This window comes from Gadus chalcogrammus, chromosome 12 (genome assembly GCF_026213295.1).
Source record: "Gadus chalcogrammus isolate NIFS_2021 chromosome 12, NIFS_Gcha_1.0, whole genome shotgun sequence".
NCBI lineage: Eukaryota > Metazoa > Chordata > Actinopteri > Gadiformes > Gadidae > Gadus > Gadus chalcogrammus.
In genome coordinates, this window is record NC_079423.1 from 17,013,690 (window position 1) to 17,030,895 (window position 17,206).

The window sequence follows — 17,206 nt, forward strand, 5'->3', positions numbered from 1 at the left end:
CTTATGTTTTTTTCCGTGACGAAAGATAAAAAGCGACAGTGTTACCCCTTATGTTTTTTTTTCATGATGAAAGATAAAAAGCGACAGTGTTACCCCTTATGTTTTTTTTTCATGACCTAAGATAAAAAACGACAGTGTTACCCCTTATGTATTTTTCCATGACGAAAGATAATAAACGACAGTGTTACCCCTTATGTATTTTTCCATGACGAAAGATAAAAAACGACAGTGTTACCCCTTATGTTTTTTTCCATGGCGAAAGATAAAAAACGACAGTGTTACCCCTTATGTTTTTTTCCGTGACGAAAGATAAAAAACGACAGTGTTACCCCTTATGTTTTTTTTCATGACGAAAGATAAAAAGCGACAGTGTTACCCCTTATGTTTTTTTTTCATGACGAAAGATAAAAAGCGACAGTGTTACCCCTTATGTTTTTTTTTCATGACGAAAGATAAAAAGCGACAGTGTTACCCCTTATGTTTTTTTCCATGACGAAAGATAAAAAGCGACAGTGTTACCCCTTATGTTTTTTTCCATGACGAAAGATAAAAAACGACAGTGTTACCCCTTATGTTTTTTTCCATGACGAAAGATAAAAAACAACAGTGTTACCCCTTATGTTTTTTTCCATGACGAAAGATAAAAAGCGACAGTGTTACCCCTTATGTTTTTTTCCATGACGAAACATAAAAAGCGACAGTGTTACCCCTTATGTTTTTTTCCATGACGAAAGATAAAAAACGACAGTGTTACCCCTTATGTTTTTTTCCATGGCGAAAGAAAAAAAACGACAGTGTTACCCCTTATGTTTTTTTCCGTGACGAAAGATAAAAAGCGACAGTGTTACCCCTTATGTTTTTTTTTATGACGAAAGATAAAAAGCGACAGTGTTACCCCTTATGTTTTTTTTTCATGACCTAAGATAAAAAACGACAGTGTTACCCCTTATGTTTTTTTCCATGACAAAAGATAAAAAACGACAGTGTTACCCCTTGTTTTTTTCCATGACGAAAGATAAAAAACGACAGTGTTACCCCTTATGTTTTTTTCCATGGCGAAAGATAAAAAACGACAGTGTTACCCCTTATGTTTTTTTCCGTGACGAAAGATAAAAAACGACAGTGCTACCCCTTATGTTTTTTTTTCATGACGAAAGATAAAAAGCGACAGTGTTACCCCTTATGTTTTTTTTTCATGACGAAAAATAAAAAGCGACAGTGTTACCCCTTATGTTTTTTTTTTCATGACGAAAGATAAAAAGCGACAGTGTTACCCCTTATGTTTTTTTCCATGACGAAACATAAAAAACAACAGTGTTACCCCTTATGTTTTTTTCCATGACGAAAGATAAAAAGCGACAGTGTTACCCCTTATGTTTTTTTCCATGACGAAACATAAAAAGCGACAGTGTTACCCCTTATGTTTTTTTCCATGACGAAAGATAAAAAACGACAGTGTTACCCCTTATGTTTTTTTCCATGGCGAAAGAAAAAAAACGACAGTGTTACCCCTTATGTTTTTTTCCGTGACGAAAGATAAAAAGCGACAGTGTTACCCCTTATGTTTTTTTTTCATGATGAAAGATAAAAAGCGACAGTGTTACCCCTTATGTTTTTTTTTCATGACCTAAGATAAAAAACGACAGTGTTACCCCTTATGTATTTTTCCATGACGAAAGATAAAAAACGACAGTGATACCCCTTATGTTTTTTTCCATGGCGAAAGATAAAAAACGACAGTGTTACCCCTTATGTTTTTTTCCATGGCGAAAGATAAAAAACGACAGTGTTTCCCCTTATGTTTTTTTCCGTGACGAAAGATAAAAAACGACAGTGTTACCCCTTATGTTTTTTTTTCATGACGAAAGATAAAAAGCGACAGTGTTACCCCTTATGTTTTTTTTTCATGACGAAAGATAAAAAGCGACAGTGTTACCCCTTATGTTTTTTTTTCATGACGAAAGATAAAAAGCGACAGTGTTACCCCTTATGTTTTTTTCCATGACGAAAGATAAAAAGCGACAGTGTTACCCCTTATGTTTTTTTCCATGACGAAAGATAAAAAACGACAGTGTTACCCCTTATGTTTTTTTCCATGACGAAAGATAAAAAACAACAGTGCTACCCCTTATGTTTTTTTCCATGACGAAAGATAAAAAGCGACAGTGTTACCCCTTATGTTTTTTTCCATGACGAAACATAAAAAGCGACAGTGTTACCCCTTATGTTTTTTTCCATGACGAAAGATAAAAAACGACAGTGTTACCCCTTATGTTTTTTTCTATGGCGAAAGAAAAAAAACGACAGTGTTACCCCTTATGTTTTTTTCCGTGACGAAAGATAAAAAGCGACAGTGTTACCCCTTATGTTTTTTTTTCATGATGAAAGATAAAAAGCGACAGTGTTACCCCTTATGTTTTTTTTTCATGACCTAAGATAAAAAACGACAGTGTTACCCCTTATGTATTTTTCCATGACGAAAGATAAAAAACGACAGTGTTACCCCTTATGTTTTTTTCCATGGCGAAAGATAAAAAACGACAGTGTTACCCCTTATGTTTTTTTCCGTGACGAAAGATAAAAAGCGACAGTGTTACCCCTTATGTATTTTTCCATGACGAAAGATAAAAAACGACAGTGTTACCCCTTATGTTTTTTTCCATGGCGAAAGATAAAAAACGACAGTGTTACCCCTTATGTTTTTTTCCGTGACGAAAGATAAAAAGCGACAGTGTTACCCCTTATGTTTTTTTCCGTGACGAAAGATAAAAAGCAACAGTGTTACCCCTTATGTTTTTTTCCGTGACGAAAGATAAAAAGCGACAGTGTTACCCCTTATGTATTTTTCCATGACGAAAGATAAAAAACGACAGTGTTATCCCTTATGTTTTTTTCCATGGCGAAAGATAAAAAACGACAGTGTTACCCCTTATGTTTTTTTCCGTGACGAAAGATAAAAAGCGACAGTGTTACCCCTTATGTTTTTTTTCATGACGAAAGATAAAAAACGACAGTGTTACCCCTTATGTTTTTTTTCATGATGAAAGATAAAAAGCGACAGTGTTACCCCTTATGTTTTTTTTTCATGACCTAAGATAAAAAGCGACAGTGTTACCCCTTATGTTTTTTTTTCATGACGAAAGATAAAAAGCGACAGTGTTACCCCTTATGTTTTTTTCCATGACGAAAGATAAAAAGCGACAGTGTTACCCCTTATGTTTTTTTTTCATGATGAAAGATAAAAAGCGACAGTGTTACCCCTTATGTTTTTTTTTCATGACCTAAGATAAAAAGCGACAGTGTTACCCCTTATGTATTTTTTCATGACGTGTGATAAAAAGCGACAGTGTTACCCCTTATGTTTTATTCAACGAGAGCAAAAAAAACGACAGTGTTACCCCTTATGTATTTTTCCATGACGAAAGATAAAAAACGACAGTGTTACCCCTTATGTATTTTTCCATGACGAAAGATAAAAAACGACAGTGTTACCCCTTATGTTTTTTTCCATGGCGAAAGATAAAAAACGACAGTATTACCCCTTATGTTTTTTTCCGTGACGAAAGATAAAAAGCGACAGTGTTACCCCTTATGTTTTTTTCCGTGACGAAAGATAAAAAGCCACAGTGTTACCCCTTATGTTTTTTTAACATGACGAAAGATAAAAAACGACTGTGTTACCCCTTATGTTTTTTTCCGTGACGAAAGATAAAAAGCGACAGTGTTACCCCTTATGTTTTTTTTTCATGACGAAAGATAAAAAACGACAGTGTTACCCCTTATGTTTTTTTCCGTGACGAAAGATAAAAAGCGACAGTGTTACCCCTTATGTTTTTTTTTCATGACGAAAGATAAAAAACGACAGTGTTACCCCTTATGTTTTTTTTACATGACGAAAGATAAAAAACGACAGTGTTACCCCTTAGGTTTTTTTCCATGACTAAAGATAAAAAACGACAGTGTTACCCCTTATGTTTTTTTCCATGACGAAAGATAAAAAACAACAGTGTTACCCCTTATGTTTTTTTCCATGACGAAAGATAAAAAGCGACAGTGTTACCCCTTATGTATTTTTTCATGACGTGTGATAAAAAGCGACAGTGTTACCCCTTATGTTTTATTAAACGAGAGCAAAAAAAACGACAGTGTTACCCCTTATGTTTTTTTCCATGGCGAAAGATAAAAAACGACGGTGTTACCCCTTATGTTTTTTTCCGTGACGAAAGATAAAAAGCGACAGTGTTACCCCTTATGTATTTTTCCATGACGAAAGATAAAAAACGACAGTGTTACCCCTTATGTTTTTTTCCGTGACGAAAGATTAAAAGCGACATTGTTACCCCTTATGTTTTTTTTTCATGACGAAAGATAAAAAGCGACAGTGTTACCCCTTATGTTTTTTTCCATGACGAAAGATAAAAAGCGACAGTGTTACCCCTTATGTATTTTTTCATGACGTTTGATAAAAAGCGACAGTGTTACCCCTTATGTTTTATTCAACGAGATCAAAAAAAACGACAGTGTTACCCCTTATGTATTTTTCCATGACGAAAGATAAAAAGCGACAGTGTTACCCCTTATGTTTTTTTCCATGGCGAAAGATAAAAAACGACAGTGTTACCCCTTATGTTTTTTTCCATGGCGAAAGATAAAAAGCGACAGTGTTACCCCTTATGTTTTATTAGACAACGATGATAAAAAAAAAAACAGTGTTACCCCTTATGTTTTTTTCCATGACGAAAGATAAAAAGCGACAGTGTTACCCCTTATGTATTTTTTCATGATGTGTGATAAAAAGCGACAGTGTTACCCCTTATGTTTTATCAGACAACGATGATAAAAAAAAAACGACAGTGTTACCCCTTATGTTTTATTTGACAACGACCAATAAAAAACGACAGTGTTACCACCTATGTATTTTCCATGACGAAAGATAAAAAACGACAGTGTTACCCCTTACGTTTTATTGGATGACGAGCGATAAAAAACGACAGTGTTACCCCTTATGTTTTTTTCCATGACGAAAGATAAAAAACGACAGTGTTACCCCTTATGTTTTATTAGACAACGAGCGCAAAAAACGACGGTGTTACCCCTTATGTTTTATTCAACGTGAGCAAAAAAAACAACAGTGTTACCCCTTATGTTTTTTTCCATGACGAAAGATAAAAAGCGACAGTGTTACCCCTTATGTATTTGTTCATGACGTGTGATAAAAAACGACAGTGTTACCCCTTATGTTTTATTCAACAACGAGCGCAAAAAACGACAGTGTTACCCCTTATGTTTTATTTGACAACGACAAAAAAAAAACGACAGTGTTACCCCTTATGTCTTATTAGACGATAAAAAATTACTTACTTTTCGTTTGACGACGACCTATAAAAAGCGACAGTGTTACCCCTTATGTTATATTCGACAGTGACCATAAAAAACGAGCCGCTCGTCATGGAAAAACACATAAGGGGTAACACTTTCACTTCTTATCGGTCATTGTCAAATAAAACTTAAGGGGTAACACTGTCGCTTTTTATGGCACAACATGAAAAAATACATAAGGGGTAACACTGTCGCTTTTTATGGCACAACATGAAAAAATACATAAGGGGTAACGCTGTTAAGGGGTAACGCTGTTAAGGGGTAACGCTGTTAAGGGGTAACGCTGTTAAGGGGTAACGCTTTAATCGCTCGTCACAAGCGATTAAAAAATATTGTGAATGGTGAATTCTAGATGATTGAAAACAATGAAACAATATTCATAAACATGAAATGCATTTAGTATGTATATTTATTTTGGATTTATATCACAAAAGCCCACTTGCAACATATTTACAATATATTGTACAAAAATATGAAATGGCAGATGCTTTCTAAGGCTTTAACAATGCTACTTGGCACATCATGCTGGTAAAGGGTACATATGTATAACTGTCGATTAATACAAACATTAGTTCTGATGGTACCGCTGTATTCACATCCATATGGCATTGGGCTTATCAAGTATTTTCTTTAGGTTTGTTCAAGAAAATAGCTATACAAATGTATATACATGATATCAAATGTTTTGGCTAACTATCAAACATAAACCCTTACCAAAACTATACGGTCCTTAAAAACGTAGTAAACAAAGATTCGATGCCAGGCACCTTTTGATCGATGGAAACACAGACATCAGTTCAGTACACCTGCAACACTGACAAGAAGGATATAGGAGGAAGGATGGATCCTGAACCGGAATACTTGGGAATCCCACACACACACGTAGCACGTAGCTCCTAGCACATAGCTCCTAGCATGCAGCCCGTAACACGTAGCACGTCGCTCTTAACACGTAGCTGAGACAGAAACAAACAGAAGCGGGCGCGAGGCTAACAGCAGAAGCGAGAGCTGCAAGAGGAGCACTGGGGAGCTCTGGGGAGCAGGTCATCATAACACTTTGGTGAGAAGAAGACTCTTGAAATGTTTACAGTCCGACCTCGGGGCGGTCGGAGGGTGAACGCTTTAGCCTGGGAAGGCTCTAACAGAGACTACGAAACCCAACGACCCAGAAGCCCCTCGCACGCAAGATCCACGTGCGGTCCTGCTTTACATTGGAAAGTATTAAGACCATATCTGACGTATATAAAAACAAAAAAACAAAGACGACAAAAAAAAAAAATTACGATATAAAAACCTTTCGCAGCATTCCCTAAGTGCTCTCTCTCTTTCGAGCGAGGCGAACCCTTAAGCAAATGCACGCGGGACTCGAACGCGCGCCTCTCCAGGCGACCGGCCGAGCCCCCACACTCAAGACCTTAAGTGCACTTTTGATCTGTACCTCTTTTTAAAACAAAGTGTCCGGCTCTCCGCGGCGCAACGGCGAAAACACCGGAGATTTCAATTGAAATGTTTCAGCGGGTTGAACTGAAATGGCGGCCCGGGGGGGGGGGGGGGGGGGGGGCGGGGGGGTTGTCAGCGGGGGGTCAAGGGTCAGGGGGGCGGGTGCATGTAAACAAATGGTCCGTTCATTCCCCCTCCTCCTTGATGCGCTGCTGCTTGTTGCGGCGGGAGTCGAGGTCGAAGGAGAAGTCGGACCACTCGTCCCGCGGGGGGAAGGAGATGGTTTGGCGCAGCGTGAAGCGCACGGCGTCGATGACGCGCTCGCCGCGCGCCTCAGAGGAGCCCAGGCTGACCGTAGACGCCCCGGTGGCGCTCCGCAGGATGTGGGGCGGCGGGGAGAAGTCCATGTTCTGCCGGTGCTCCATGATGCCCTTCCAGATGAGGTGCTGGTAGTCTGGGGGGATCTTCAGTCTGGAGAGGTCCTGGGGGGACACGCCACGGACACCGTTAGCAATCGATTGGTCGGGCGATCAATATACACTCTGTGCGTCCTAAGGGAGACACGAGTGGACACCGTTAGCAATCGATTGATCGGCCGATCGGCTGATCAATATTCACTCTGTGCGTCTTGAAGGAGACACGAGTGGACACTGTTAGCCATCGATTTATCTGTTGATCATTACATATATACACCCTTAAAGACGCGCGGTCTATTGATCAGTCGATCAGTCGATCAACATATAGTGTATATTCTAAAGGAAACGCATAGGATCACAGTCAGTGATCTGTTGATCGTGCGATCAATATTCCTCTTATCTATCGATCATTGATTCATTCATAAATACACGCTAAAAGACATGCCAGCGGACAGTTGGCAATCTATTGATCAGGCGATCAAAATACATTCAATCCATCCATCAATGAATCAACCAATATTTCCAATCGATTTAGCAGTGCCCCAACCAAGTCAGTCAATCTGAATACATACAAATGATATTAATATAAATACAGACATACAGTGCAGCTGTATACACACACACACACACACACACACACACACACACACACACACACACACACACACACACACACACACACACACACACACACACACACACACACACACACACACACACACACACGGCAGGCTAAGGCTCACCTCCATGTTGTAGTTCTCAATCTGGTAGATGTTGGTTAGGCCCTGAGCTGAGAAGTAGTCCAGGCAGCCTGAACAGCCCAGACGCAGGAGGAAGCTGGAGAGAGAGAGAGAGAGAGAGAGAGAGAGAGAGAGAGAGAGAGAGAGAGAGAGAGAGAGACAGAGACAGAGACAGAGAGACAGAGAAAGAGAGAGAGAGAGAGAGAGAGGCAGAGAGAGAGAGAGCGAGAGAGAGAGAGAGAGAGAGAGAGAGAGAGGCAGAGAGAGAGGCAGAGAGCGAGAGAGAGCGAGAGCGAGAGCGAGAGAGAGAGAGAGAGAGAGAGAGGCAGAGAGAGAGAGAGAGCGAGAGAGCGAGAGCGAGAGAGAGAGAGAGAGAGAGGTAAGTCACGATATCAGCTGTCTTGGTACAGAACAGGTCGTGCTATTTTCTGATGTTAGTACCCCAGGCGCATGTGATAAATATACATCGTTCACTTTATATATTATGCACACATTCGCTCCATGCAGAAACACACGAGGCAAGCACATTCATGTCCTTATATAAACACATTCAGGGGTCACTTGACCACTTCACTCCCACAACATGCACGCCATAACAACCGAGCGCACGGTGCCACGACCACGACCGAATCAGTCGGAAAGAGCCCCACCCACGACCTCTCTGCACAGGACGCACTCCATCGTCATCCTCTATCTATCCATGACGCTATAACCCCCACCCCCCCCTCCCCCCGGGTCCTGAGAGCGGGGTCCTGAGAGCGCGGGTACCTGGCGATGCTGCTGTCCATGGGGTACGGTGGGGGGGGGGTGCAGTGGGAGGACGGGACCATGGGCAGCTGGGGCTGCAGGCCGTGGGAGGGGCTGAGCGAGCTCAGGTCGCCGCTCATTGGCAGGTGAGTGCCCATCATGGGCGTCACTATGGAAACACAAGCAGCCCCCCCGTCAGTGTCTCCGTCTAGGTATTATGGGATGTGAGCAGGTTGGGGTGGGGGGGTCACAGTGGCTAGGGGCGGTCCAAAGGTTGCGGGTTCGATTCCCCAGCCTCTGCTTGTGAACGACCTTTAGACGGACTGCATGCACAATAAGAGAGGAGGGGGACGAGGTGGGGGCGGGGACTCGGTGTGGGGGGCGGGGCCTGGTAATGAGGTGGGCGGTCCTGGGCGGACAGTAGGAGGAGCTTGTCCTCCGGGGGTGGGGGTCCCCTGCCCCCCCCCCTTATAGCACCCCCCCCCGTCCCTCGACGAGGTGGTGGAAGAGAGAGACGGGTGGTGTAGTAGAGAGAGACGGGTGGTGTAGGAGAGAGAGACGGGTGGTGTAGGAGAGAGAGACGGGTGGTGTAGGAGAGAGACGGGTGGTGTAGTAGAGAGAGACGGGTGGTGTAGTAGAGAGAGACGGGTGGTGTAGTAGAGAGAGACGGGTGGTGTAGGAGAGAGACGGGTGGTGTAGTAGAGAGAGACGGGTGGTGTAGTAGAGAGAGACGGGTGGTGTAGTAGAGAGAGACGGGTGGTGTAGGAGAGAGACGGGTGGTGTAGTAGAGAGAGACGGGTGGTGTAGTAGAGAGAGACGGGTGGTGTAGGAGAGAGACGGGTGGTGTAGTAGAGAGAGAGACGGGTGGTGGTGGAGGAGAGAGAGAGACGGGTGGTGTAGGAGAGAGAGACGGGTGGTGGAGGAGAGAGAGAGACGGGTGGTGGTGGAGGAGAGAGAGAGACGGGTGGTGTAGGAGAGAGAGACAGGTAGCACAGGAGAGAGACGGGAACTACAGGAGAGAGAGAGACGGGTGGTGTAGGAGGAGGGACGGGTGGTGTAGGAGCAGAGACGGGCGGTGTAGGAGCAGAGACGGGCGGTGTAGCAGGAGAGACGGGTGGTGTAGTACTTACTGTCAGTGAGGCCTCCTCCCATGCCGGAGGGGGTGATGGAGTTTCGCTGCTGGGGGTTGATCAGCTGGCTGACGGAGGGCAGCTTGTTCACCTTCCCGTGGGGGGGGGACTGGGACCCGTACGACTGCTGGGGCGTCATGGAGGGCCTGGGAGGGACGCACTTCCTGTTAGTCACTTCCTGTTAGTCACTTCCTGTTAGTCACTTCCTGTGGCCTATGATTAAACGGAGCACCACGTGACCTTCACGCCATCGCCTGGACGCATCCGATCAGTCGATCAATACTATCGATAGATCCCATCTCTTTATTGATTAAAGAACACCTGGAGGGCAGGTGGCCAGAGAATAACATCATATTATTAATCCTGTACTAAATGGATAGGATAAAAGTTTAACATAATAATGTAGTCTACCACATTTGAGTTATTTGAAGATTTTGATACGTCTCAAGTTCATTAAAGATTTTTTTATGTCCATAAATATAAATGAAAAGATGTGAATATTCAATTCAGTGTACATTTCAGACAGGAAAGGGAAACTGAGAGCGGTAAAGCAGAAAAGAGAACATTTATTAATAACCAGACAATAGTGCAATACTGCAAACAAGCTAACACATGCCTCTGTTTCAAACAGAAGGTCTCTGAAAGATATTTACCCGACAGACACTAAAACTCACAAACAAAAGAATTACAAAAACATCTTAATGTCCCGCAGGGATTTCATAAACCATGACCAGCATCGAGCAACGTTCGATAGAATCTGCATAATAAAGTCTCATTAAAGTCTTTCAAAACAATCAACCCTGAAAATGAAAACAGCAAACAAAGTCCTGTTGAGTCCAGCTCTACTCACAAAGCAAAGGTGAAACATGTGCACCTGAATCACCACGGTCAAACTAAGATAGCACCACAGTAAAACTACAGTAAAACTATGATAGAACTAGAGTGATACTACAGTAAAACTAGAATAGAAACAGTAGAATTTGATTTGAAGTAGAATTAAAGTATATCAATGGACTACAGTCGAACAACAGTAAAACTACAATTAAACTGCAGTAGAAACGAAAGTAGAAACTATACGGAAGAACTACGGTAACACCACAATAGAAATACACTAGAATCACACTAAAAAGTAGCAGTCAGGTTTAACTAATAAGAAGAACTGCAGTAGAGCTGCAGCTTGGTTCCAGACCTCGACCACCGAAGAGGCGGAGGACATCTCAAAGGTTTCTTGTCACAGAGTAAACGGTTTGCTACATATGCTACATATGCTACATATGCTACATCTGCTACATATGGTACATCCGCTACAAATGCTACGTGCTGGATGCAATGGCGTTAAGATGACACCAGGGAATTAAACAGAATGACACAATGGAGATTTTGTCGCAGTTTGCTACAATGAGTAAAGGTTTCAAGATGTGCTCGTTGGAACAAAAACAATTACAATCAGATAATTAAACATGCAAAATCAGCCAAGCCTCAATGAAACGGTGTGGCCCTTTCTATATCCTATTCTCTCTGCTGGCTCAGTCAGTGCATGGAGTCCACTGAGGGGACTTTTACTTTGAAAACCAGTCCCAGATCAAAGTGACCACTGTGAGGAGGAGGAGGAGGAGGAGGAGAGCCGAGGAGGTGTCGATGAGAGGAAGATCAGACTGGTGGTGGAGGAGGAGGAGAGATGAAAGAGGAGGAGGAGGAGGAGGAGGAGGAGGAGGAGGAGGAGGAGGAGATGGAGGAGGAGGAGGAAGGGTAGAAGCGACGAGGAGCTGAAGAGACGAGGAGGCATCAGATCAGAAGCGGTCAGTGAGCCCCGAGGAGCCTGGTGGAGGAGGAGGAGGAGGAGTCCAGGAGGAGTCCAGGAGGCGGGACGAGGAAGAGGAGCAGACTGGAGGAGGAGGAGGAGAAACGACGAGGAGGAGTCCAGGAGGCGGGACGAGGAAGAGGAGCAGACTGGAGGAGGAGGAGGAGAAACGACGAGGAGGAGTCCAGGAGGATGGACGAGGAAGAGGAGCAGACTGGAGGAGCAGGAGGAGGAGGAGGAGGAGGAGGAGGAATGTAGGGTGAGAGGTTCAGGAGGAGCTGCAGCGCCTCCTCTGCTCTCCTGCCGGCTGGAGGAGCTGGCGGCCCAGCCTGGCAGACAGCAGGCTGGGGAGAGGAGCAGGAGGAGGAGGAGTAAGGCCACGCCCAGGGTTTAGTTACCACGGCGATAGAGACAGGGCGAGGGAGGGAAACAAAGGAGTGGTCATTCTGTGTTAGGGAGGCAAAGTCTTTAATCACACCGTCGTCATGGCGCACTCATTATAATCACGATGATTGGGGAGTCTTGTCATGCAGTTCCGTTGCTCTCCAGCAGGTGTCCCTGTTTCACAAGTGCATGCGAGTCAGTCGTGCAGAAACGCAGGAATCACTCCAATAATCAGTAATGTCTAGATAGACTTCCCATACTTAGAGGAGAGAAGTGTGAGTACTAGTTTTAGTATTTAGAAGTTAAGTCAAGGTAAAAAAAAAAAGACACAAAGACGGAGAGAAGAAAAAACGTTGAAGAAAGCAGAAATGAAAAAGAATGAAGCTCTTTAGAATTGAGGAGGAATCTAAGCTGTGTTTTCACGCCCCCTAGTGCTTGTGTCTGGTAACTGCGGGTTTATATAACAAGGTATAAAAAGGTCACCCCCTTTAAGTCATCCGTTGCTTAAGAACCCCGTGGCTAGTTCCATTATGTACGGGTTTTCCGTCAGCGCCATGCCAGCCACAATTTTACTGATAGCGTAAGCAGTGATTAGAGCCTTCGACTATAATTAACCCTTCGTCTGCCCTTTCCCCACTACGCCGCTAACACGGGCGGGGCCGCACTAACCAGGTGAGTCAATTTTAATCACGCTTGAGCCAATGGCTGAGGTTCAACCAAAAGGTTGTTTTTTTCTTTCCCCCCTCGAATTATGCTGTTGTGCAAAATCTGGCAGAACACCCAAAGGCGTGAACCCGTCTCTCTGGAAGCGTCTGCGGAACAAAGCTCAGCTCGGCACATTTGTCCCGATTCATGCGTGTTGGCGGCTCCCCGGAGAGGGGAGGAGCTGTGGGGAGCCTCCGGGCCATGTTCCCTCTCCCCTGCGCTCACACAGAACCACGGCCTCGCCTCGCTTCTCAAGTCGCAGGAACAACACAACACCTCTGCCAGTGGATCACAGCCAGAGACGCGCTGGAGCGACGCGACGAATAAGCACACTAACAAAACATGCTAACAACAAAAGGGCTATGGACACACGCTAACGACAACGAACACACACTGCGAGCACACGGTACAAACACACGCTACAGACACTCCAAACACCACCAGGGGCGGAGAAGGGAGTGCAGGACAACAGGAAGCAGAATCCCAGCCTGTAAGCGCAGCTGCACACTTGTTACGGTTCAATCAGACAATAACATGCCGACAAGGCGAGAGTTCTGTATAGTAGTAGAACTGACTCACTACTCTGTGGTAGAACCGGTGTGGTTCTACTCAGTACTCTGGTGGAACATGGTTCTGTGGTTCTTCTCAGTACTCTGGTAGTACCGGAGTGGTACTCACTGTTTCTGCAGGAGGTTCTGCTGCTGCTGGCGGTACGACTCGATGGTGTGCTGGGGCAGGAACTGCATGAGCTCCAGAGACTCCTTGATCTTCACCAGGATCTCGTAGATCTCCCTGCCCTTGATCTGAGAGAGAGAGAGAGGGGGACAGGGCAGTCAGACCGGAGCTCGCTCGCCCAGGGAAAACTGGCTGGGATTCACCCAATCAGAGACGGACAGGTAGGGAGGGAGGAGGGAGACAGGAAGTGAGGAGAAAGACAGGAAGTGTGGGACAGGAAGTGACAAAGAGGACATGAAGTGAGGAGGAAGACAGGAAGTGAGGGACAGGAAGTGAGGAAGAAGACAGGAAGGACAGTACGAGAGGAAAGAAGACTGGAAGTGAGGAGGAAGACATAAGGATCTTCTTGAGAATTAAGAGGTAGTCAGGAAGTGACCGGATGGACATGAAGTGTGGAGGACAACAGGAAGTGAGAGGAGGGACTCACGGGCAAACAGAAAACCTCTTCGTCTGTGGACCGTCGTTTCTTCATGGACGACATCTGGAGGCCATGGGAGACCTGGCGGAAGGCTGAGGTACAGAGGACGGAGGTCAGAGGTCACGGACGCACGGCGTCGCATTGGCCTCAGCAACATGAAGCAAGATGGCCACCAAGCAGATAGAGAGGAAGGAGCGGGAGGGTGTGGCGGAATGTTCCAGGTTTACAAAGTAAAAGTCCCTTTGTTGTCTCCCTCTGTGTATTGACCTCAGCTGAGTTGAAAATCATTGGTTGGAGCTAATTAGCATTAGCTACGTAGCAAATTAGCATTAGTTAACATGGGTGACTAACAAACCCTGGTGGAGACTTTTACTTTCTGAACCTGGAGTTTCCACCTCTGTAGAGCGACCATGCTGTGTGGCTCGTCATGTCTGCAGCGTGTGTGCATGGTTAGCGTCTGTAGGCTTGTGCGCAGTGTTGGCATGCGTTCATTGTTAGCCTAGCATGTGTTAGTCAGCGTGTGTCGGCGTTAGCATGTGTGCAGCGTTGTGGGCACCACTAATCAGCATGTCAGCCCGTGGCTTCTTGGCTTCATCGCGCTAAGCGCCAATGTGAGCGTTCTTATTACATGGGTCGTCCTAAGCGTCTGTTAGCCTTCGTAGCGCCTGTTAAGAGCACTAAGAAGCGCTAGGAAGGGCTAGGCGCCTGTGTGTGAGCTAGCAGTGAGGAAAGCGTGTTCCCGGCCCCTCCACCGCAGCCCCCAGCGCTACTTACGGCGTTTCGTACCGTCACTGCTCTTTGTGACGTCCGTCACCTGCTGCTTACGGATGCTATCCTCGTCCGCCTTGCGGTCGCGGCCCGGACACGCGCAGATCCTCGCCTCGAAGCACCGCCGGCCCAACACTTGACCGCTGGGGGGGGGGAGGGGGAGACCAGGGGGGAGGAGGGGGAGACCATGGGGGGAGGAGGGGGAGAGAGGGAGAGAGACACACTGTGGTTAGAGAGTGGTCAAGTGGCAGCGATAGGACACAGATTAAGGAGAGAGAGAGAGAGAGAGAGAGAGAGAGAGAGAGAGAGAGAGAGAGAGAGAGAGAGAGAGAGAGAGAGAGACTTAGCGCTGCGGTGGCTCCTCTTACTCTCTGGTCTCCAGGGTAACGATGATGAGGATGGGTCTTCGGTTCATCCCACCCACACAGCTGGAGTTGCACATGAAGTTGTACAGGATGGTGGTGAACTCGGTGCCCACCTGGAAACAAGATGGAGGCCCGGGGTTATGGGGCTGGAGGTGGGAGTCACTAGCACCTAGCATCGTGTAGCATCTTATCCTAGCTATCCTTGGTGTGTACGGGGAATGGGCTAGCCTAGTGATTGATAGTGTTAGTTGGTTCTCTTTCCTCCACAAATGTACTTATTGTGAGTCGCTTTCGATAAAAGCGTCTGCTAAACAACCCTCAATGTAAATGTAAAGTACGAGTGTCGTGGCGCGGCATCGAACCCGCGGCCTCTCGGGGTCTCACCTGCGGGGGTTCGTAGGGCACCAGGACGCTCTGGCGCCCCGTGATGGAGTCCTCCATGTACTGGGCGTGGCTGTTGCCCTCCACCCGGATCAGGTGGCTGGGCGGAGCTATCTGACCTGGGGACACCAGGGGAGGGGGCGGGGTTAGAATGGCCGCCGGTCCACAAGACAAGGAGAAGTTCTCCTTGATGACGTGATCCTGAATCCACTCTGAGCCGCTTTGGATTAAACTAGTGGCGGCTAAAAGACGATATATATAGTATAATCGATAAAAAAACGTATCATCATGACTGTTTCTGCCTTGTGTCTGTTCAGGTACCAAGCATAAGATTTTGACCCCTGTGTACTTTAATAATACAATCAAAGTGTGATAAAAGTGACCCTCATTGTGTCTCCTCTTACCGTCGTTGAACTCGCGGCTGAGCTCGTGGTTGGGGCAGCGCTTCACCACCTCCGTGACGTGCTCCGCCTTCTTGTAGACCGGCATGGCCCGGATCACCGCCCCCTGGGGGGGGTTGGTGAGCACCTTGATCTGGATCGGACAGGTCTTGGCGATCTGGCAGTACAGCTTCTTGAGTTCCGTCGAGTACTGTGGTGGGGGGAGGAGGAGGAGGAGGAGGAGGAGGAGGAGGAGGAGGAGGAAGAGGAGGAGGAGGAGGGGGAAGAGGAGGAGGAGGAGGAGGAGGAGGAGGAGGAGGAGGAGGAGGAGGGAGATACAGGTCAGTCCAGGAGTACTCACAGTGTTACGACCGTGCCTGACTCTCTATCAGAACCCTTGAGCCAAGACTACAGGGAGTCCACCGGTCCTTACGGAGCGGGTTCAGGTGAGGTGCCGTCTGAGTCAAGGATGCCCGCTGGACAGTGTGGACGACGGGGATCGAACCCAGAACTTTTCCGCATGGAGTCGAACCTCCTAACACACACTTACGAACCATCCGGCCCCTATAGAGTAAAACCATGATGTACCACAACCCTTAATAACAGTTTGCTGGGTTTATATCAAATAAAAGCTCTGGAAGGATTGATGTTGGGCATGTGAACCGGGGAGGAGGGCGAGTGGGAGGTGGAAACACCTGGAGAAGAGCTCAGGTACACCCCGAGGAGAAGGAGTTAAAAGACTGTGATTATGGCTTTAATGAATGTACACGCACACACACACACACACACACACACACACACACACACACACACGTGTGTGTGTGCGTGTGTGTGTGTTGGGAGCACTTCAATGGGTTTTCCTGGGGCCCGGAGGACTTCCGTGGAGGGTCGTAAAGGGAGGGCTGAGGGCCCCAGAAGGAGCCGTAAAACGGGGCCCGGCTCGGGGCTCAGAGCAGCCGCTCCCTCACCCCCCAGCCCGCCCTGGATCAACCCCCCGGTTCACCGCCGTTCCGCGGGCGCTTACAACCACGAGGTCATTCGGGAGCAGGCCGCGGTCAGCCGGAGGATTGTGTTAGTCTCGCTCATCGATGCCCACGGGTGAGGCTGTGTGGGCACCGCGGGGATTCGAACCCACCACCACCGCGGCCGGGACCCAAACACCTCTAACCGATGGGGTTTTCGCGCCGACGTCACGAACGAGAGTCCGTGGCTTCGGGAACGAGAGCAGGAGATTCTACAACAGCTAGGTTCAACCTTCAGTACAGGAGGTTCTCCAGAGAACGCTGTTCCCACTGGAGAGAAGGAGTGGTGAGCAGATATAAATCTAATCTAAATCAAAGTGAATGATGAGCAAACAGCAGAGGGAAAAGTTTCTTGGGTGGAGTCTTGGGGTTTGGCAGTGGCTTGGTAAGGTGTA

The 17,206-nt window shown here is 46.4% G+C and overlaps 1 protein-coding gene across 4 annotated transcripts in view; it reads right to left on the minus strand.

The window, feature by feature from the left end:
- Positions 1–7,004: 7,004 nt before the first annotated feature.
- The window catches only part of tp63 (tumor protein p63), a 46,836-nt gene continuing 36,634 nt past the window's right edge, over positions 7,005–17,206 (minus strand). For 2 of the 4 annotated variants that reach the window (XM_056604061.1, XM_056604059.1), the window contains 10 exons: positions 15,814–16,000; positions 15,413–15,528; positions 15,032–15,141; positions 14,682–14,806; positions 13,905–13,987; positions 13,421–13,545; positions 9,853–9,998; positions 8,744–8,891; positions 7,979–8,072; positions 7,005–7,301 (listed from right to left, as the gene is read on the minus strand). In XM_056604061.1, coding sequence (XP_056460036.1) covers positions 7,005–7,301; positions 7,979–8,072; positions 8,744–8,891; positions 9,853–9,998; positions 13,421–13,545; positions 13,905–13,987; positions 14,682–14,806; positions 15,032–15,141; positions 15,413–15,528; positions 15,814–16,000 — 1,431 coding nt within the window. Of the gene's footprint in view, positions 7,302–7,978; positions 8,073–8,743; positions 8,892–9,852; positions 9,999–13,420; positions 13,546–13,904; positions 13,988–14,669; positions 14,807–15,031; positions 15,142–15,412; positions 15,529–15,813; positions 16,001–17,206 lie in introns of all 4 variants that reach the window. The other 2 variants (XM_056604060.1, XM_056604058.1) reach the window with 1 other exon arrangement.